This window comes from Kogia breviceps, chromosome 3 (assembly GCF_026419965.1).
Source record: "Kogia breviceps isolate mKogBre1 chromosome 3, mKogBre1 haplotype 1, whole genome shotgun sequence".
Classification (NCBI taxonomy): Eukaryota; Metazoa; Chordata; class Mammalia; order Artiodactyla; family Physeteridae; genus Kogia; species Kogia breviceps.
The window spans coordinates 149,686,597-149,708,314 of NC_081312.1; the positions used below are offsets into that span (position 1 = coordinate 149,686,597).

At 50.0% G+C, this 21,718-nt stretch overlaps 1 protein-coding gene across 4 annotated transcripts in view; it reads left to right on the plus strand.

Moving 5' to 3' along the window:
* ACAN (aggrecan) overlaps nucleotides 1-21,718 on the plus strand; it is a 60,837-nt gene that overhangs the window by 7,618 nt on the left and 31,501 nt on the right. For 3 of the 4 annotated variants that reach the window (XM_059056473.2, XM_067029871.1, XM_067029870.1), the window contains exons 2-3: nucleotides 18,759-18,835; nucleotides 20,587-20,970. In XM_059056473.2, the coding sequence (XP_058912456.1) occupies nucleotides 18,766-18,835; nucleotides 20,587-20,970 (454 nt within the window). In that variant the 5' untranslated portion in view covers nucleotides 18,759-18,765. Of the gene's footprint in view, nucleotides 1-815; nucleotides 933-18,758; nucleotides 18,836-20,586; nucleotides 20,971-21,718 lie in introns of all 4 variants that reach the window. The other variant, XM_067029869.1, reaches the window with a different exon arrangement.

The window sequence follows — 21,718 nt, forward strand, 5'->3', positions numbered from 1 at the left end:
TCTAAGCCCCTCCCTCTAGCCCTGCCTCTCAAGGTGACTTGTCCTCCCTTCCCTGCAGACAGAACTACAGCCTCTGGCCTCACCGTTGTCCTTTAGGGGAGTGAGAAAGTGGAAGCCTGCCTCCCCTCTCCTGCCTGAGACAGGGGCCCTTCTTCCATAATACAATTGTCCTTGACCCTGGATTAAAGTACATTTGTCCCAAGGGGCAGAAAAAGCTAGGTCAGGATTCCCCAAAGTAGAACATTCCTTCCAGGGATGTCAATAGCATTGCATGCAAAAAGGATCTCATCCCTAAGGGTTAAACAGAATAAAAAGTGCCCGTTTCTTGCAGGACTTCTCAATATGCTAAGGGGCATTGGAAATCTCCATCAAGTTCCTCACATTGAATGTGACCAGAGAACTCTTCTTCCCTAGAGCAGAGTGAGGGACTCAGTCTAGAGATGCTGATCTAGGCAGTCAGCCAGGTTTGATGCTGCAGCAGGAATGAGGCTGCTGCACCAGGGCCCCAGGGCCAACCCAGGACAAGGGAGACCCCACCAAGTAGAGCTTAAAACCCTAAACTTCAAACGCAGTCACTGACCCAACAAGCCCTCTCCACCCCCAGGGCAAGGCTGGACCCAACCTCTCCTTTTCCACCTCCTACCTGCTACCTTCCTTTTAAAGGTTGGTCATGTTGGAAGCTCATTTCAGTTCCTTTTTTTCCCTGGATTTAAAAGAAAAATGGGGAGAGAGGTAGAACATTCAGTGTGGTTTTCTGGAGGGTGGGGCCCTGGCTCCTTGGCTGAGTCCTGCCTCTGAAAACTTTCTCTCTCCAGATCTGACTGCCCTGCCGGCTCCACACACACCCCTCCTACCCCATCGGCTGCAGGCCTAACCCTGTGTGCTCTACTGGCTGTCCGAGTCCAGGGGGCACCAGTCTCCCAGGAGTCTCAGTGAGTAGCATCCCCGGGGGGGGAATGGCAGCCCCAGAGCTGAGCAAAGAGGTGCCCTGTCTACCTACCTGTCTCTGTCCCCTGTCCTCACCACTCCATCGGTGGGCATCACCCCCACCCAGGCCCACACAGCCCAGCCAGGGGGCTTCTTCAGCCCTTTCCTCAGCCCTTAATTCCCCTTAGGGCAGCCTCATTCTGGGATTCCTACTTGCTTCCTAAGCCCAGCCTGCAGTGGCTTCTGCTGTAACTTGCTTTGGTGATGTTTTAAGAGACAGGGTCCCCCTGGTGTGAGGGAACCTGATTGCTTAGCTTGTCTTCAAACCCATCCCTGAGGGAGAGGACTGCTATGTAGCCAGGTTGGGGGGCGGAGTGGCTTTGTTAGTCAAGGAAGCTCCTAGCACTGACTCAGAGCCTTGGCCTCCATCGCTCGTCTCTCAGGAGCTCTCTCTGCCCTCTCTGTGCCTGGGTGCACCCGGGCTTTACCCACGGGGGTCAGCAAGACTCTTATATACACCAGATAAGGCTCAGGCAACTTCGATGGCTGGAAACTGGCAACTAGTCTGGACTACTCCTCAGTCACTGCAGGTACCCTGTGGGATGACCTACCCTTAGATGCAGGCAGCAATCACACCCGCCTCAGCCCCCTGGGGATTGCAGAGGCTCTTAGAAGGCCGTAGAGATGTGGTCCTCTCACACTAAGAATAAAGCCCAATCCCCTTCTTCGGCCCAACGCCCTCAGGAGCTGTCTCCCCACCATCTCAGCATCCACGATTCACTCTCCCCTCACCCATCACCCTCCAGCCACTGGCCTCCCACTTCGTTCCCACCTCAGGGCCTTTGCTCGCATGGTCTCCCCTGCCTGGATGCCCTTCCCACATCACTTTGCATGGCTGGTTCATTCTGGTCATTCAGGTCCAAATGTCACCTCCTCGGTAAAGCCTTTAAGTTGGCCACCCAATTTCAAGAAGATGAACACCTCCACCCCAATGCCCCAGCAATCCTTTGTTGCATTTTCTCTGTAGCTTATCACTATCTAAAAGTTGCTGCTTGGTTGTTTTCCTTGGTGGTTGTCTGCCCTGTTCCCAGCCCCTCCAAGTACAAAAGCTGCATGGGACAGGAGCCCTGTCTGTCTTGATCGTCTTCTATCTCCAACACCAAGAAAATGCTTAGCATGCAGTAGGTGCTCAGTAAAAGTCTGCTGAGTGACCTCAATCCAGTGCTTTTCAAACCATGCTCCACAGGGAGTTGGCATGGGGGGCGGGTATCTCTGACACCCCTCAGGGGCCACAAAAGTGAGTTGAGATGGGCAGTGATTGTGAGGGTCTGTGTCAGGTTCTATGAGAACAACTCTGATTTTGTGTCTTTTGAAAGCCATCGTGTGGTGCATCTTTCTCTTGTCATAGATATGGAAGCTGGGACCTAGAAAAGAGTATGTCCTGGCTAGAGGTGTGGCTGTCAGAGCTGGATCTAGGGCCCAGTCTCCCAGCTCTCAGTGCTCTATCTCCGGAACATGGCGGCTGTCTAAGAACAGTCCCCACTGGCCCAGCCACCTTAGTAGCCCCATCCCACCCTGGCCAGAGCCCAGGGACTCTGCATAGTCACCTGGGCCAGTTGATGTTCTGCCATCAGTGTGACCCAGCTGAGAGAGGAATGGCCACTCCCCTTCCAAGCTTTCCTTAGCAGTTCATGATGACTCGAATGTCTTGGGGAGCAGCTGCTTCTAGAAATAAATATACATTTTTAGGTTCTAACACCTTTGGAGCTTCAAATGCTATCATTGGGCCACCCAACATGGGCCATGGGCTGTCTTTCATCTCATTTCCTGTACATCTTTCAAGCTGCAGGGTCCCAGCACTACCCACGACATGGTAGGAGGTAGGCCAGGCACCGGGGAGAGGATAGAGAACAAGACGAGGTTTCCTTGGCCTCAGAGCTCAGCGTCTTCATGATTCTGAAGACCTCAGTGGGCAGCTCTTCTGCGCCTTCACTGTCCACACTGAGCAACATGACCCCCGCCCAGCTCTGTACCTGTCCTCTCAGGCCCCGCCCACTCTGGGCCTTCCTTGAACTCCAGCTCCACCTTGTCTTCCTTTTGTGGTGGAGAGTCCAGCGTATTGTCATCTACACTTTATTCCTAGTTCCCTCCCTGATGATATCTAGCACTTGGACTCACCAAGAAATCCATCAGGCCACTGTCTTCCAGGGGTGGAGTCAAGTCAAAGGGCTCCAGGCCCAGTTTGGCCAATTCGCCAGCAGTATGACCTTGCCAGAGTTGATTAGTCTTGCATGCCTCAGTTTCCTTACCTGCAAATTGGGTATAATGACTCTCCCCTCATAAGTTTATTGGGAGGATAAAGCAAGATAACATAGCTAAACCAAGGTACGTAGCACAGAGCAAGTGCTCTCGAAACACTCTCGAAGCTGTTCATAGTGAATATCCCCAGGCCCATTCCTGGTGTCTCAGAACCTGACGTTTTGTAGCAGTGGGCTGGATGATCATGTGACTGCCTTCTCTTGCCCAAACTGAAGGTCCTCAGCTGCTTTCCTGCCCACTTATGCTCTTAAGGTAGTCATACAAGCTTGGAGCAGGAAGGGACCTGAGGGATGCAGCAAGAGCCTTATGTTCCCTGCCACCTTGAAGCTAGCACAAGTCTCCCGACACACCTGGAAACTGCAGCAAGCCTACTGTACCATTGTAATGACCTCATCTTAACGTGATTATATCTGCAAAGATTCTATTTCCAGATAAGGTCACATTCACAGGTACTGGGGGTTAGAGCTTCAACATATCTTTTGGGGTGGGGGAGAGACAAAATTCAGCCTATGGCATCCTTTATGGACTTGCTGTTATATTTTAGATCTATGCTTCATTTGTAAGATATAAAGGAAGCTCTTTCAGGGAAGGCAGATTAAATAAATGATATATCTTCCAATAGGTCAGTGCGTGTAAGCTAACCAGAGACTGGGCAAGTTGAGTACAAAGGATATAAATGCCCTCCCATGACCTGAACCAAACTCCCCATGTATACACACTTCATGCCGAGTCAGCAGGAAGCTCTATGAAGTAGGTCTAATTATCCCTATTTTATAGATAGTGAAACTGAGGCAAAGCTGGTAAGTGGTAGGGCCAGGACTTGCACTCATGACTATCTGATTATAAAGTTCATGCTTTCCTGGCTATTCCGTGCACTATGCCCCGAGAGAAGATGAATTTCCCAGACCAGACCCTGACATCTAGCATAAGAAAGAGAAGCACGAGGGCTTGTTACCCAGTCTGGGGCCTGTCCTTCAGGGGGGTGGGGTGTAAAGCCCTGTTTATTCCTGCACACCATGCCCTTGAACTTCATGGGGATTCCTTGTCTCAGAGTCAGGGCCACCTTCAGGAGAGGGAGCCATGAGCTGGAAAGACCTTGGGCCCAGAGTCTGTTGAACACTCACTGTGACAGAAGAAAATTCTGTTTCCCAGAAGGTTTCCAAGACTTCTAACACATAGAGAACTGTTTCCCTCCTCCCTTTTTCCCTGAGACACTCCTCCCCACCTCCCCACACCAACCCTAATTGGCTGTCACCTTGGTCACTGGGGAGTCCGTTGGCTTTGACCCACAAACTCCAGTTCTCCTAACAGCCTGGCAGGACTGGAGCTTATTTTCTAGTGCGATTGTCTTGAATGTAGACTTGTTTAAAGGATATAAAATTTCATTTTATTTTTAGAAACATTTTTCTTTTAAAAAATAATAAAGAATAGCATAGAAAGTTTAGGAAATAAAAATGCTCAAAATGGAAAAAATTAAAATCTACTATAAACTCTCCTCCCAACAATGACCAGATTTTTCTGGTCTTTTTTCTGTGAATAGGTATATGCAGGAACAGAATGGAATTGCATTCTACATATTATTTTGCAACTTGCTTTTTGAGCTTTATGATACAGGGTGAACATGTTTCCAAGTCAGTAAGCAGTTTTCCATAATTGGACTATTCTACATGCCAGGCTCTCTATTGGACACAGTAGGGAATACAAAAGGAGAAATTAAAAGTTTTCCCTGACTTTCCGGAAAGCCCACAGGCTATGTCGGAGAAAGTGATGTCTGCTCGTCATGTGATGCAGAGAGCCCTAGTTCCTTGCCCTTGTCCAGCTGATTGTACAGCTGTGAGTGAATTTTTCCATCAAGGGAAATTGGCATCAGGCTTTCCTGGGTTGGAGGCTCAGCTACAGCGCAGTGGCGGTCACTAGGAGAGAGCATGCTTTAATAAGAAACTCTGCAGGCATTCCGCAGATGGGTCTGTGTTCCCAGTGAGCCAGAGACAAGGGGCTCAAATTTGCTGCTCCCAGAATTGGCCTCTGTTCCCTCGTTCCTCTCAGAGTGAGAGCATTTTGAGGCACCACACGTGTATCTCGTGTTTCATGACATGTATTTCTCATACAACATGGCCCTCCTAACAAGCAATTCATCTGCTGCTCAGATAAACAAACAACAGTCCCACCCAGTAATGGAAGAAAGATGATTGTGTTCAACTCTTTAGGAGAGAATGTGGGGGGCTCTGCCATGACACCTTCCTAAGAGATTTTCAAGGCGAGTTTTGATCGTACCCGGTTTCCATCTTGTGTGTGGCTTTAGAGCCCAACCCCATGAAGACGCAGCTCCTCTCTGGGGTATGTGAAGGCGTTCCAGGATGCTGGAGGCCAGGTAGTACCCGGGAGAGCCCTGAGTGTGTGAAGGCCTCCTTGGATATACAAAACAGTCCAGAAAAACATAGAACCTGTCCAATAGAAATAGCATGCAAAGATCTCTAGATATGTTTCCGGTTACAGATATAGATTTGCCTCCTCAAAAGGAAAGACAGTAGTCCAGTTCATAGAGACAGAAAGTAGAATGGTGGTTGCCAGGGGCTGGGCGAGAGGGGAGGGGGGAAAATGGGAGTTACTGTTTAATGGGTACAGAATTTCAGTTTGCAAGATGAAAAGTGTTCTAAAGATAGATAGTGGTGATGGTTAAGAAACGATGTGAATGCACTTAATGCCACTGAACTGTAAAATATATGAACTTGAAAATAGTTAAGATGGTAAATATTATGTGTATTTTATCACAGCTTTTTTAAGAAGGAGATCAGTTTGTTAAAAAGGGAAAGGTAGCTGTCTTGTGAGGACGATGTCGTTGAAGAAAGCCTGAGTGGGAGGAGCTGGGAGGCAGCAGGTGGCGTGAATCCCTAGAAGGCGCTTTCATGGAGCTCACTGCTCTGGCATCCTGTCGGGAGGCTGCTGGGCACCATAATCCTGACAGCCTTGCAGGGCACAGTCGCACAGCCAGGAACAGCTGGCAGAGAACTGGGGACACACCAGGGACAGCTGGAAAGGGAGGAAACGGGAACAGGGTGGGGGCAACATCATCTCATGTCGATGTTTGCACTTCTTCGCCGACTATTCTCGAACAAGTCAAGAGTCAGAGAGGTCTGTGAGGGGCTCAGAGAGCAAGCTCTCTGCCTCGTGGGGTCTTATTCTACAGCACCGAGGTGCCTCGGTGCTTCGAGTCAAAATGCGAAGCCTCCCCGTGTAGGAGGCACACAACCAATGTCCGTTCTTTGAATCGTGCTTTTAAGCTGAGGCCACAGATTGTCAAACGTCTTTGGGTGACAAGAACAAACCCGTGACAGGCTGCATCCTCAGCACCTGCCCCCATCCCTGGCACGGGCACGGGAAGCAGAGAATTGGTTAGGAGCACTGGTTTTGGAGTCAGACTAATCTGGGTTTGAATTCTGGCTCGGCCACTCCTTGGCTGTGGGATTTACGGTAAGTCATTTACGCACGCTGAGCCTCGGTATCCTCCTTTCTAAAAATGGGGCTAGTAACGGTGCCCCTCCCAGGACGACTGTGAGCCTTGAATGACATGATTTGTCAGTTCACGCTGCTGCTGCGCACCATGCCCGGCCTGGGCTCGACCTTCACCAGACAACCATTTTTAGAGGAAGTAGTTATGGTAGGTGCTCGTGGGTGAGGGAGACCCAAGGATGGGCAAGCCCAGTGTACACCCCAGTGGGTGAAATCTCCCTACAGAGGCAGACAAATGCTCTAGGAGCATGTGCGCCTGCTGTAATGGAGGAGGTGAACTTCAAGTTCCATGGGAACTTCACAGAGCAAGGATCAGCCAGCAGAGGTAGTGGGGGCTGTGAGTTCCTCCTGACACACACCTTAGATCGGGTCATTCCCCAAACCCCCGAGAGCCCCCCAGCACCTACAGAATAAAGCCAAACTCATTAGCCCAATCATGGAGGCTCCTCAGAATCTTGCCCAGCTTTGTTTCTAACTTTATTTGATCCTCCACCAGTTGGATCCACTCCTTTCGCCATGCCTTTGTTCATGTGGTCCCTTCCTCCTAGAATGCCCTCTCCCTACCTCCACATGCCCAGAGTGTCCTCATCGTTCAAGGCTCAGCTCAAAAGCCACCTCTTCTTCAAAGCTCTCTCAGGTCCTCCCAACAGGAGTGATTTCTATATCGTAGCTTCTGGAGCCCTCTCATTGAGAGAGGCTCCCCTCTTGTATTGTAGGATTTATTCCCACGTCTTATCTCCCATCTCCCACGGTGAGCCCAGGGCGGGATTCACACTGGTCCTTCCTTAAATCCTCCTCATCACCTGCTGCAGAGTTTTCCACATGGTGGGTGTTTGACAGAGGAAACGAGAGAGGGATGAGGGCCAAGAAGTCCTTGGAACTTTTCCAGATGAAAGGCAATTATTCCTTCCACATGAGGGCCAAAAAAAGAATGCTCAGCTCTTCAGAGCACATGCGCCAAGAAGGGAAAGCAGTGTCACTGAAGGACGGCTGTGGGAAGAAGAGGGCTTGTCCACTGTCTACTCAACCCACACTGAACCACCCTGGGCAGGACAAACTAACCTGATGGAGCAGAAAGGTGCAGTTTCAGGAGGTCTCCAAGACCTCCTCCTGGTCCAGTAATTCACTGGAAGGACTCAAAGAGCTCAGCAAAGCTGCTGTGCTCACAAGTTACGGTTTATTACAGCAGACGAATACAGGTCAAAATTAGAAAAGGGAAGAGGCACGCAGCACAGGGTCCCAGAGAGACCAGGCATGAGCATCCAGATGTGCTCACCCAGGGCATTATGTGGACAATGCTTACTTCTCCCAGCAACAGTGGGTTACAGCATGCACAGAGTGTTGACAGCCAGGAAAGATCACTTGAGCCTGGCTGTCCAGGGTTTTCACTGGAGGTTGGTCATATAGACATGGCTGACCACCCACATGGCTGACCTTAGTCTCCAGCCCCTCCAGAGGTCAAGTTGATATCACATGACCCAAGACCCCCACCGTAAATCACACTGTTAGCATAGACTATCCAGCATGGCCCAAAGCCCCCAGCTAAATAAGGGCTTAGAGATTACCTTCTGGGAGCCAGGCCCACAGCTCCCTTTGGCTCTCAAAGAGAAACATGACCCAAAAGGAGCTAAGTGGATGTTCTCTACGAAGTCTTCCCAGTCCTGGAATCAGGGCGTGCAAACTAGAGTCCAAAGAATGAGGTTTGGTTCCAAATGACTAGACCCCAGGACTGAACTCCAAGAACATGCATCAGCCCCTAGAGTTGAAGGGGGTGGGCTAGTTGCCCCTTGTTTCCTTTCAGCTGCATCTCAGGCACCTGGCCCTCTGCTTTGTTCAGGAATTTGGCTGTAACCCCAAATGCCTGGTGGCCCTTTCTGGCAAGGACCCTTGGCTTCTAGAAACCTTTACTGAAGATCATTTTTGAAACCTGGGCTCAGTTTCCACCCAGAGAGGCCACCAAGGAGTCATGCTGGGTCCCCTAGCCCCTTCCCAAACTCCTGCAGGAAGGAGCACTCTGTCCTGCCAGGTTGGTGGCCAGCGCCAAGTCGAGGGAACTCAGTTCTTGGCCCAAGATTCCTGCCCCAAGAAAGGTGCTTGTGCCTGATGGAAAGTTTGGGCTGAAGGATACTCTTTTCCAAACTCCCAGGTCTGATATTTACACAACGTCTGAAATTAATGCAGAGAAAACCTCCAAAGTGCCCGGGCTGGAACGGAAGGCTGAGAACAGGAAGGGGCATGTCCCAAGTACCAGGGTTTTTTCCACAAAGAGAGCAGGGCAAAAGCTCAGTGTCCCTGGGTGAGTGAATCAGGAGCCATTAATCTTGCCATGTACCACTCTGCACTTTAAACTGGTTTTACAAGGAAATTGCAATTGGGAGTGTGGAGAGGTGGGAATAATGGGGAAAGGTTGGTGGTGTTGAGCTGAATTCTTCCCTCTGGGGCCCACCCTGGTCCAGTCATAGGCTTCGGGGCCAGGTTTGGCTGCTTCCTTCCCACCCTAGGAAGTTCCATCATGGCTGGCCTTCCTTCCCAGCTCTGCACTTTGCTGACTCCCAGCACCTTAGAAGAGCAGGCTTCATCAGGCTGCCAGCATGACTCTGAGTTCTGTTTTGTCCCTGGATGCTATCTCCTGGGTCACCCACCACTCCCTGCTTGCTGGTCCCTGGGCCTATCCTGACCATTCCTGGTCCTCTCTTAACAGGAGAGGAGGGTGGATGAATCTTTCCAGGGGCCGTGGCATGCTCTAGGCTACCCCTGTCAGCCGCATTTGGAGTTACCCTTCCTCCTAGAGCTTCTAACATATTCCAGGACTGAGGAGGCAAGAATGCTTTGAAATCACTTGCAACAGTTATGATCAGTCTAAAGCTTAACACTCCTTCCATTCCAGAGCTTAATCCAGAAAGAACATTACCCGTTCATGAAGCACCATTCATTCATTTATTCAGCAAATATTTGTTGAACACCTGCTATGTGACAGGCACTGTTCCAGGCACCTGAAGTGTGTAGAGTAGTAAGCGAAGCAGACAAAAGTCCCTGCCCTCATGGAGTGTACATTCTAGGAGGGGAAACAGACAATAAGCAAACAAACAGAAAATGGCAATAATTTCTAACAATGATAATGATATAAATAAACAATAATAGGGTGACGTGATAGGGAGGCACTGGGTAGGGGTGAGGGAACAGGGTGGTCAGGGAAGGGACCTTTGAACTGAGGCTGAAATGATGAAAAGTGGCCAACTAGGGAAAGATCCAGAAAAAGGTATCAGGAAGAAGGAAGAGCAGGTACAAAAGCCCTTAGAGGGAAACAAGTTTTTATGTTCAAGAAACAGCTAGAATGTGGCTGGGAATCGAGGTAGGATGAGGTGTGAGAAGGAACGTAGGCATCTCATGTAGGAACTTACAGGCCATGGGCAGGGGTGGACTTCATTCCAAGGACATTCGTCCTGTTCTTCCACGAAATATAGGCCAAGATCCCTTTTGCTTTAGCTGTCCCTCCTGACCTGAGCTCAGCATCCCTGACTCATTCAAGATTCCAGTGTGATACAATCTCCCTTCCTCCATCTCCTCCTGCCACCCCACCCGGGATCACACTACTCAGGGGACATGAAGACTTCTGATTGATGATTTAAAGGAAATTAGAAGTTTAGAGCAATTTGTCGTGGGAATCATCATTCCCTGCCTCTCCTCCTAACTGGAAATTAGCCATTTCCAGAGGCCTCGTTCATGGATATTCTGACCAGAGCTGCCAAGAAACTTCCCCGAGCTCACCCAGATAGCAAGCGATGAGTCAACGGTATGGATTCAGGTTGTATTTTTAAGGTACCCACCTTCTCCCAAATCATATTGTCTCCCTGGAAACTGAGAAGAGGCCATTTGAGGAAATTGCATGGGGTTGAAAGTGGACCCCAGAGAGAAGATGAAGAACAGAATATCTCTTGTCACAATAGATCCAGGTCAAACAGTTATTACTAGCAAGGACCTTTATTGGTGGGTGAAGAGAATCACGACAGAAAGGCCCGAGAGAGGAGAAATTGACATTTTCTCAAGTCTTTTATGTGCTCTGTGCCCTGAACTAGGGTCTACTCCTTCCAGTTTCCCATTGTGCCCATGACCCACCTCTGCAGGGAGGGCCTTTACCTTCAAACCTACATAGACCTTCAGCAAACCAAGACCAGTGCTGTTTCTGTTGTGGGACCAGCATCCTCCTGGCCCCTGGTAAGGACAGTGAGTTTGGCCACAGATTGACGTTGGCAGAAATAGCTCATTGGGCTGATGTCTGAAGCTAAAATTCAGAAGGGGCTTCCTTCCCTTGTGTCGCCTCTCCCTGCAAGGAGTTGGCCAGTTCTTCTAGCTGGTGGAGGCAAGGCTCCTCACGTGGCAGGGTGGGACATTAGAAAGGTCCAGAACACCCAGCCCAAGGGAGAGCTCTATTGACTTTTCTGGTGAGTTGGCTGTAGGAGGCCAATTATTCATGAACAAGCGATGTTCATGCCTTTGCAGACACTGGCTGAGACGTGGCCCATTCAATCAAGAATGACTTGATTGGAGCTCTTTTAAAAACCAGCCCTGGGGCTTCCCTGGTGGCGCAGTGGTTGAGAATCTGCCTGCCGATGCAGGGGACACGGATTCGTGCCCCGGTCTGGGAAGATCCCACATGCCGCGGAGCGGCTGGGCCCGTGAGCCATGGCCGCTGAGCCTGCGCGTCCGGAGCTTGTGCTCCTCAAAGGGAGAGGCCACAACAGTGAGAGGCCCGTGTACCGCAATAAAAAAAAAAAAAAAAAAACCAGCCCTGAAGACCCCTGGAAGGAAGTTAACAAGGACTGCCTGCAGCCCAGCAGAGCAGAATTGGATTTGTGCAGTGGCCATCTTTTTTTGGACCTCTCAGGCAATTTGCCTGAAGGACTTTGGGGAAGAGCTGCCATGTTGGGCTGCAGGGGCCATTCCTCCACTGGACTTCTAGGCATGCAGGGAAAGACAGGACTCGGAGCTCTGGCCGGGGACCTCCCTGCTGATGGAAGGTCCAAGAGTGGGTCAGGACTCTCACTTGGGAATTCACCTCCTCCAGGCTGGACCCTGTGTTAATCTTTGTCAAGATCCCCCCAGCCCTGCCCTTATTTCAGGTGCTCTGTAGTCCTGGGCAGAGGTGGAGTAAATGTGAATTTCCCTCTGATGAACTAATTAGGGACTCATTTTATGCTCTACCAATCCCTAAAACCCTCTGGGTCTTAAATTCAACGAGAACATCCCCTATCTTCCCCTGAATTTAAATATGTTTGTTGACTGAAGAGTGGAATGAATGAGTAAAACTAATAAATGTAGAGGGGCTGGGAATGTTGAGAAGAAACGTGGAATTTATAGCCATAAGACCTGGGTTCCAAGCCAAGTTCAACCACTTACTATCTGTGTGACTTTTGGCAAGTTGCTTAACCTCTCTGAGCAGTTATCTCACAATCTGTAAAGTGAGGATAACAAAACCAATCTTTGAAAGGTTTTTTTTAAGCATGGCGTTATGTAACATTATGATCAGAGTATAGTTCCTGGCACATAGTAGACCCTTCATAAAGGTAGTCTTCAGATGGTCCCTGAAACCACTGTATAAGCTGATTCTGACTGTAAGATGCTCACTGTTGCCTGAGGGTGGAACGGGGAGGGCTGCCCTCAGTCAGTGAACATGGAGAAGCTCTGAGACTGACAGGTCTTGTGTCACTGGAGACGACACCAGCAGCATTAGGATCTTACTTACAGTCCAGAATTTTACTTGAACCCACATCCTGTGCCCAGGCTTGGGGCAAATGCAGGAATGAGCCTAGGTTAACCAAGTTGGTGGGGGAGGGGGTCCCATGGTTTGTTATCATTGCAGATCAAAAGACTATCCGCATGCGGCATCATTTAAATTAGATCGAGGCATAAACTGTATTTGGGTGTAACTTCTTATCAAGTCAGCATGTGTTGGTTGTGGGGCTACTATGTGCAGAGCCCTGTCCTCGGCGACCACGGCAGGGGCTCAGTGCGTCTATGCTAGACTGAATGCCGTGATGGGTGTTCATGATGCAGCTGCAGTTGGGGTCACTCTGGCCAGATGTGTCCTTGGTGTGGGAGCCCTACCACTTCCCCTATGCTGGGTTTAAAACTCCAATCTCAAGTGCATATGCCACCACTTGTATGCACGGATCCATGAGTGATAAGAGAAGAGGCACCACTGGGAAGTTAGCCTGCAAATAAATGATGTGCTGGAGGCTGGTGGCTAGGGGAATGGCTGACCTTGGTCCTCTTGAATCCCTCCTCAGGACTTAAGTCACAGACACAGAGCCCCTTGGGTACTGGTCAACCAGTCTACTAAATTGAGCATCCACCCATTCATTTAAAAAGTAGGTGTCAAATACCATTTTTTGTCTCCCGACCCCCAACCCACTCCCCACCCGACCCGCACTGTGTGAATTAACACAGGAGGACTTTTTTTTTCACTTAAGGCTTGATTTTAACTTTAAGGAGGTCACAGTCTGCATGATGAGGCCAAGCTAATGTATGTAAAACAATAGAGAAAAAGAAGTGCCAAAGTGGCTGTACAAGCAGTCACAGTTGGGAGAGCTGAACTGAGGGGCAGCGTCTGATGAGGCTTCATGGAGGACACAGGGGCCCTGCAGGGTCAGGGAAGGGGGAGTGAATACATTCACTTAACCAGCAAACATTTGCTGAGTCCACACTAATGTGGCTGTCAGGCTGGGCCTGGGAATATGACATGGAGGTGACTGTGAGCCCACCTTGCCCTCAGGCTGGCAAACTGGCCTTCGTTTCAGGGTCAGCTTCAGAACTCATGCAGGACAGCAAAATGAAGGAGGAATAAGGCTTCATTAGAAAAGGAGATGTGCTCATTACCCTTCCGCCGGCCGCCGTCTTTATTTAGTGTTAGTAATTTCCAAGAGTGTGCTGGTAAGCCCACTCTCAAAAAAGGAAAGAAAAAAAAAAAAGAAAAGCCCTTGTTTGTAGTGTTTCCCGATTTCCGTGGTGTAAATACTCCCATCGTGACCAGTGCCAAGCATTGGCTCTCCCTGGAGCCCTGGGAAGGGAAGCCCCTGGACTGTGACCTTCCCAAAGTCACACACTGTACTGATGCACTAGCACGAATCATTACTGCGGTGCGCGTCACAAGCAAGCAATATATGTCTCTAGCTGAGATTTATTGACTGCAAAAGGGTCTCCCTCAAAGGGCTGTGTCCCTCATGGGTGCTCAACAAATGTGGGCCTCCAGCCCAACCCTCCTCCCTCAGAGCCTTGGGGTTGAAGGAGGTGACTTCTAAGGTGCTTGGGCCCCCATGTGTTCATTCATTCATTCATTGATTCATTAGATATTTCCTAATTGCCCTCTCTCTCTGCTGGATACTCTGCTGGGGGCCAGGGAGACAGTGAGGAACAAGCAGACACGGTCGCCGCCTTGTGGAGCTCACAAACCTGGCATTAAGACAGCCAGTCCTGAGAACTCGGGACCAGAGCGCTGGTCCTGGCTCCATCTCCAACTTACTGTGTGGCCTTGAGCAAATCACTTACCTCCTTGGGCCTCAGTTTCTTCACCTGTAAAATGGAAGAGTTGGACTTGATGTTCACTGAAGTCTATCCCAGCTTTGACCTTCTGTGGCTCCAGGGAGGGAGGAGAAGCCACATGAGGAACATTTGAAGGAACTAGGAATATCTCCATAGGAGAACAGCAGATGGGAGAGCAGAGTAGACCCCTGAAGATCTGGCATGAGTCCCATAAAAGAGGAGTGGGCTTGTTTAGTGTGGTCCCTGAGGGTAGAACTCATGGGTGGAAATTGTAATAGGGGTGGGTCACCTTGACTCTGTCCTGGAATATATTGAGCACAATTGGAGCTATCCAGCCATGGGTGGGTCACCCCGTGAAGGAATGAGCACTTCCTGTTCGATTAGAGGCTGAAGACCACCTGTCCCGGCCACATAGAAAGGATTTCCGGCAGTGAGGTCATGATTGTAAAACCCCAAAGCCATCAGTTCTGAAGGAACCAAAAGCAGTCATTTGGTCCACTGTGCTATGTATGTGGAAGAAGCAAATAGGATGCAAAATGATTACAACTCCATGAAACGCAAGTAGATGCCTAAGGAAAAAGACCAGAAGGAAAACTATCAAAACATGAATAATGGTTGGATTAGGATTGAGGATTATGGTGATTTATTTTCTCTAGTTTCCTTATTTTCCAAATGTTTGCTAGGGTGGTGATGTTTTTGAAGCAAACACAGTTTTATTCTTTTTGGAAAGTCATCTAGTGCAACCCTCATCCCAGGGCAAGAAGCCTCCCTGTAACCACTAAACTCTCTCCAGTCCCCACGTTCTGAGGGGCTCACCCAGGCCTGACACCAGGGAGGTGGGAGGAGAGTGGCGCTGGTGGATGCCTGCTGAGTACCAGACCCTGGGCTGGGCCAAGCCAGAGACATAGCCCCCGCCCTCCAGAAGCAGGGCCTGCCTGGCACCTTATCCTACTCGGTCTCTGAAACAGCGGTGGAGGTGGGTCCTGTGTTATTAGAGCAGGAGGTAGCCAAGCCAGGACTCGGACCCAGGTCTGGGGGTCTCCACTGCACGTTGCTGGAATAGGAATTCAGGGCAAGCAGGAAGGCTGCCCATTCAATCCCATAATCTGATGGGATAAAGGTCAAAGGCCCAGCAGGGTTGGCAACCATGGGACAGAGTCTAGCTGATGAGGAGGTGGAGGGTTTTCCTGTGTTCAGCTATGGGTCTCTCTCTCTCTCTCTCTCTCTCTCTCTCTCTCACACACACACACACACACACACACAGCCTCAGCTCAGGTTCAAAGCACTAGCAAGCTTACTTTCTCCCATCAAGCCTCCTAATAATTCTCTCCTTAAAAAAGCCGATTCCTTGATGATGAACCCAACCTCACACACATGGCTCCCACAGAAGCTCCACTCACACACCCCTGCCTTCACCCAGCATCCACTTCCCACTCTCCAGGCTCCTCTTTCCCTCCATTTCAGACGCCCCCTTCCCCCTTCCTCAGTCCCAGCTACCCAATCCCCTCACCACACCTAACTCTGCCTCCCGTGGAGAAAGGCCTCCCTGTTGACGGGACTGGCAAACTCCATCTCCTCACATAAAGGCTCAGTGAGTCCTGGGGACACTTGGAACCCAGACAGAATGGAATTTCTCCCTATTTTCTTTACAGCTGAGAAAACACACGCAAACACAAGAGCATATTTATTGCGATGTTTCTATCCCAAAGTTTGTCTTAAAAAAAAAAGAAGAAATAAAATGAGTTTCTCTGCCCACACCCCGCCCCCCCCCATGCCCACTCCCTGCCCTTTTCATTCGTGGCCGAGGCCAGGGAGAAAAACAGAGCGGGCCCAAGCCCCACAGAGAACCATTGCCTCCCGGACAATGTCAGGCTTGTTCAGAGAGCGAGGAAAGAAGCACAACTCCGAAAACATACACAGAACTTCCCCGTGAAGGGTGTTCTGAGGGAAGAACAGGCGGCCTTGTGTCTGGACACAATTTCCCTGAGGCTCTGGGAAGAGGGGGGCCCACAAGCCTAGCCCCTCCTCACAGTGAAGGAGACACTGGACCGTTTTAGCCTCCGGGGGAATATTTCCTGGCCGTGGCAGATCACACTGGACCTGAGAGAGCCAGAACCTGGAGCCCCAGAGATTTTTCTTTTTGAAGACAGCCTCTAAGGAGAAAAATCCCTGAGGAGAAGAGAGGGGCTCCTTCTTAAGCCTTTGGGATTTCCCAGAGTTCCCACTCATTTTGTGCCTCATGGCTCCATCTCTGGGGCTCCTGCAGCACCCATACAGACGGCCCTTCATCCCTCAGGGGCCCAGCGTACGTGGAATGAATGAAGGATAGCAGTGGAAAGATCACTCAAACGACAGACTGGGGTCACCCAAGAGGGTCCCCAGAGTCCTGGGCCCTGCCCGCCCCTCCCGCACAGATTCCAGAGATGGGGACCACAGGAGGCCCTCATCCTCACATCCACCCGGCCCCAGCTGATGGTGACTGAGCCAATAGCGACGCCTGCTGGGCCATCAGACGCTGACACAGTCAAGGTCAGGGACACTGGCCGCAGCCTCAGTTGGGCATTACTCTCAGCCTCTGAAAGCTCCCTTCTTGTCTTTAGTTCCAGGCTTCCTCCCTCCTTCCGGCGGAACATGCAAACACTCATTAAACCAAGACTAAACACTCACAGACTGAGAGGAGGGCAGGGAAGGCGCCAATGCAGGTCCATCCAACAGAACAACTCAGTAAACATCCACGGGCACGTGTCATGGGGTGCAAGTCACAGGCATCGGCAGTGTGACTGCCCACATCCTGGCTGCATGTTAGAACCTTCTGGGGAGCTTTTAAAACGTCTGAGGACCAGGCTGAAGCCCAGGTGATATCAACGTGCAGCCAAAGTTGAGAACCACGGCTCTGGTTGATCTCCTGCAAATTCAGATGGGTTTTCTTGGGGTCTACCTGCACTCGCCCACTTGGAGTCAGGATCCCAGTTATGCAGGGGATGCCCTTCAAAGATTAGTATACTTAGCGTGACAGTTTTCCAGCAGATGGCAATAAGGAAAGTTTGTTTCTCTAATTCACATGAAGTCATTGTTAGGGCCAGCAAGAGGGCTCCAGGGATCCTGGGCTCTCATTTCTCTCCTAAATTATTAATCTGTCCATCCCACAGAGCTCTCTGGGTGAGCATCCTTCCCCTGACTTGAACCAGGCCCCTGAATTGTGCCCCAAATCTTGGAGCATCATCCATCCTAAAATGCACAAGATTCCTGAATTTGAAATTAGTGGCGGGTCCAGATTTCATCAGGGAGGTTGGGTAACTCATGTCACTTTTCCGGGCCTGGGGAATTGTGTTAGTCAGGGTTCTCCAGAGAGATAGAACCATTTGGATGTGTGTATACATATAGCAAGAGATTTATTCTGAGGAATTGGCTCACATGATTACTGAGGTTTTTGGCAAGCTAGAGACCCAGGAGAGCCAGGGTGTTGTTCTAGCCTGAGTCTGAAGCCTTGAGACCCAGGAAGAACCAATGTTTCAGTTCGAGTCTGAAGGCAGTTTGAAGGTCATCACGCAGGAGAAATTATCTCTTATTCGGGGGAGGTTCAGCCGTTTTGTTTGACTCAGGCCTTCAACTGATTGGGCGAGGCTCACCCCCATTAGCCAGGCAATCTGCTCTACTCAGTTTGCCAATTTAAAAGTTAATCTCATCCTTGGGACTTCCCTCACAGTCCAGTGGTTAAGACTTCGCCTTCCAATGCAGGGGGTGTGGGTTCGACCCCTGGTCAGGGAGCTAAGATCCCACATGCCTCACAGCCAAAAAAACCAAAACATAAAAAGCAGAAGCAATATTGTAACAAATTCAGTAAAGACTAAAAAATGGTCCACATCAAAAAAAAAAAAAGAAAAACCTTTTAAAAAAATTTTAATCTCATCCCAAAACACCCTCATAGACCCACCCAGAATAACGTTTGACCAAATATTTGAGCCCAGTCAAGTTGACAGAAAATCAACCATTGCAGGGATCCTTTAGGATGAGCCTTTGTTGGTCAGAAGATGAGAGGTTCCCTAGAAAAGGTAGGAGGAGGTTTCCAGCCTCACACCGGTAATTAAACTGAGAAATCCACGAAGGTTTTGTGAGGAGGGGATTCTTGGAGAAGATATCTCTCGAGTCACATGCAGCTTCCTTACCTTTTTTTTTTTTTTCATTTTTATTGGAGTAGAGTTGATTTACAACGTTGCGTTAGTTTCTGCTGTACAGCAAAGTGAATCAGTTATACGGATACATATATCCACTCTTTTTTTAGATTCTTTTCCCATATAGGTCATTACAGAGTATTGAGCAGAGTTCCCTGTGCTTATACAGTATAGCCTCCTTATCCTGATGCAATTTCAGATCCACAGGCCAGGAGTTTATCACACTTGTCATGTGACACATGACCCTCAACCTCAGTGTATCTGAACCTCCGAATGACTCCTCTCTTCCAGGTGAACTATGACCACTTTACTCTTCGTGTTTGTGACTCTGAGAGTCATCGCAGCAGCCATCTCAGCAGAAGTTTCAGGTGAGGGCATCCCCGCTCATGTCTCATCTACCAGCAGTCACTGAGGACAGGACTCTGGTGGCGGGGAGCCGAACCTAGTCCTGCTAGCCCTGGCGTTTACTCTGGGCCATCACTCTAGAGGCCCCTCTTACCCTCCTCCAGCCCCAAAGCTCCCTAAAGAATGAGGAATCTGTCGGGCCAGTGAGATGTGTCCGCTCAGATCTATGCTCCCTCTGGGTACCCAGAATGCCCACAATTCCCTGTCCAGCTGGACCCAAGTCACTTCCAGGGCTGCATGGTTCGCTCCTCTGGGTCCACCCTCCCATGGAGGAACCACGCCTCCAGTCTGAGAGGTGAAGGGGTGGCTGTTTGAGTGTAGACAGAGCTGGGAATGTGAGGACTGGGGTACACACAGACCCCTCTAAGTGCAGAGCTGTGGTGGGAAGAGAAGGGGTCCTGATTTCCCCTCCTCCAGCTTGGCCAACACATCTCAATGCAAAACTCTAAGGAATCCAAGAATTCTAAATTTGAATCTGGCTTTTCATTTTGAAAAGTATCACTGTCAAATAAGAAGATAGAACATGTTTTACTTAACAATCTGTTGGCTTGATTTATAGCTTTTAAATATTTAGACATATGGTCCATGGGTCTCCATGTGTACTCTTGCTCTGGGACCCACAAATATCCACCCCTGGCTATAACCTGGGGTGGTTTGCCCACACAGGCCACCCAGTTCACGAGGGTTGGTTGAGAGCTTTAAAAACTTTAGAGCCAGGCGCTGCTGTCACTTCCAGCTGTCCCCAGAGAACCACCACCACTAAAACCACACTGTATCATGTGCTAGGGCTGAGTATCAGAGAGGGAGGTTTCCGTGAAGGGCCTGGTGGTGACCGACCAGGACATCAGAAGGTTAGAGTTCACCCCAAACATTCCTGGCTCCCCTTTCCCTGCCTTGTTATGTATCTGCCACCCACAAAAACCTGAAACATCTTTATTTTCAACCTCTAGGTTCTCCTGGAGAAAAAGATTCAATAAGTGTCTGAATCTCCATGAAAGGTGCTATTTTTTCAAAGGATCTTTCTTTCCAATTCCAGGAAGATCTTTAACTTCTAACAGGATTTGGCAGACACGCTGCATCTTCCCTATCAATGCTCTCCATGTGTTTTTGTGGAGTCTAATCATATCCCACCCCAACCCACCCCAGTCTGACCCTTTGCGGACTTAAATGTCCGATCCTCTCTGATGCTTCTCCAGCTAGGCTCGCAATCCCCCAACAGCAGAAGAGAACGATTCATCCTCCTGCAAGGTCAGGATGGAGCCTGAAGCAGACCTCTTTAAGTATTTGATATTTTTATATCTTAGCTTTAAAAGTTGTGTGGATTTTTTTTCCTCCCTATAATAATTTTTTCTATCCCCAGATAATTTTTTGCCAATTTTTGAGTCAAGCTGTCACTCCAGGAAGATGGGTTCTGTTTATCCTATGGCTTGGCATCGCTTTGGGTATCCCAGTTTGAGAAACAGAGAGGTGGTCTCCCCTCTGAAGCTTCCCCTGCCCTCCTCTGCAGCCCTTTCTGGCTCCATAGTTCCTGTCTTGAGGCACAGAGACCGGAGGTCTTGAGAAAGCTGCTCTGGAAAGGGAATTCCATATGGCACAGGATAGACACCAGCACACTCGTGGGACTTTGTCATTTCCAGAAGCACTGACAGGGAGGCTGGGTGGTCCTCTCTGGGCACTAACAGGTCTGTCTCCCACCCCCGTGTCTCCCGCGCAGACCCTGACAACTCGCTGAGTGTCAGCATCCCTCAACCGTCCCCGCTGCGGGTCCTCCTGGGGAGCTCCGTCACCATCCCCTGCTACTTCATCGACCCCATGCACCCCGTGACCACCGCCCCCTCCACCGCCCCCCTCGCCCCAAGAATCAAGTGGAGCTGCATTTCCAAGGAGAAGGAGCTGGTGCTGCTGGTGGCGACTGAAGGGCAGGTGCGGGTTAACAGTGCCTACCGAGACAGGGTCACGCTGCCCAACTACCCGGCCATCCCCAGCGACGCCACCCTGGAAATCCAGAACCTGAGGTCCAATGACTCTGGGATCTATCGCTGTGAGGTGATGCACGGCATCGAGGACAGCAAGGCCACCCTGGAGGTCGTGGTGAAAGGTGAGAGCCTCCTCCCACAGGGGCCCTGCTTCACCTGCAGGAAGAACCAGAATGGCATCCTCTCTCGGGCCAGGCTGTCTGGCTTTCAAATCCCGGCTCCTCCCCCTGATGGTTTGCACCTCAGTCAAGTTACTTAACTTCAGTTGCTTCCTCTGTAACACAGAGCTGGTAATATCACTCTCCCTGGAATTTAAATGAATTAAATTCTTCAGGGTCACAGTCGCATGTAAATGACAGTCTATTCTTCCCATCAGTCCTGTGATTCGGTTACCTTGTGATCATCCCCATTTTACAGACAAGCAAACTGAGGTTAAGTGACTTGCCTGAATGAAGTTTCCCCAGTCTCCTGACTCTCTACCCAGGTGTCTTTTCCCTCCCCCACCTCCAGTTCCAGAAGCCAAAGAAAGGGATGAGGACTCCCTGGTTCCCTTGCTCTCGATGGGCCAAGGAATATGGTTGTCCTTGGTTGGCTCCAGGACTCCAGTCAGCACCAGATTTTTCCTGCTGGGAGACTCTGCCAAAGACGGTCCACTCCTGCCTGTGCCTTAAACAGGATTCCCACTAGGATGCCCCTGGGCTGAGGGTGCATGGAGCTCTAAGTGTCCCTTTCTGCAAAGCAAATATAGGGTCCTGGAATGACCAGAAAAAAATTATAAGGAGGCAGGCTTTAGTTCAAGTCAAAGAACTTTCTGATTATCAGAATTATCACAGGTTTCCAAAAAGGTGCCTTGTGAGGTAGTGAGCTCCC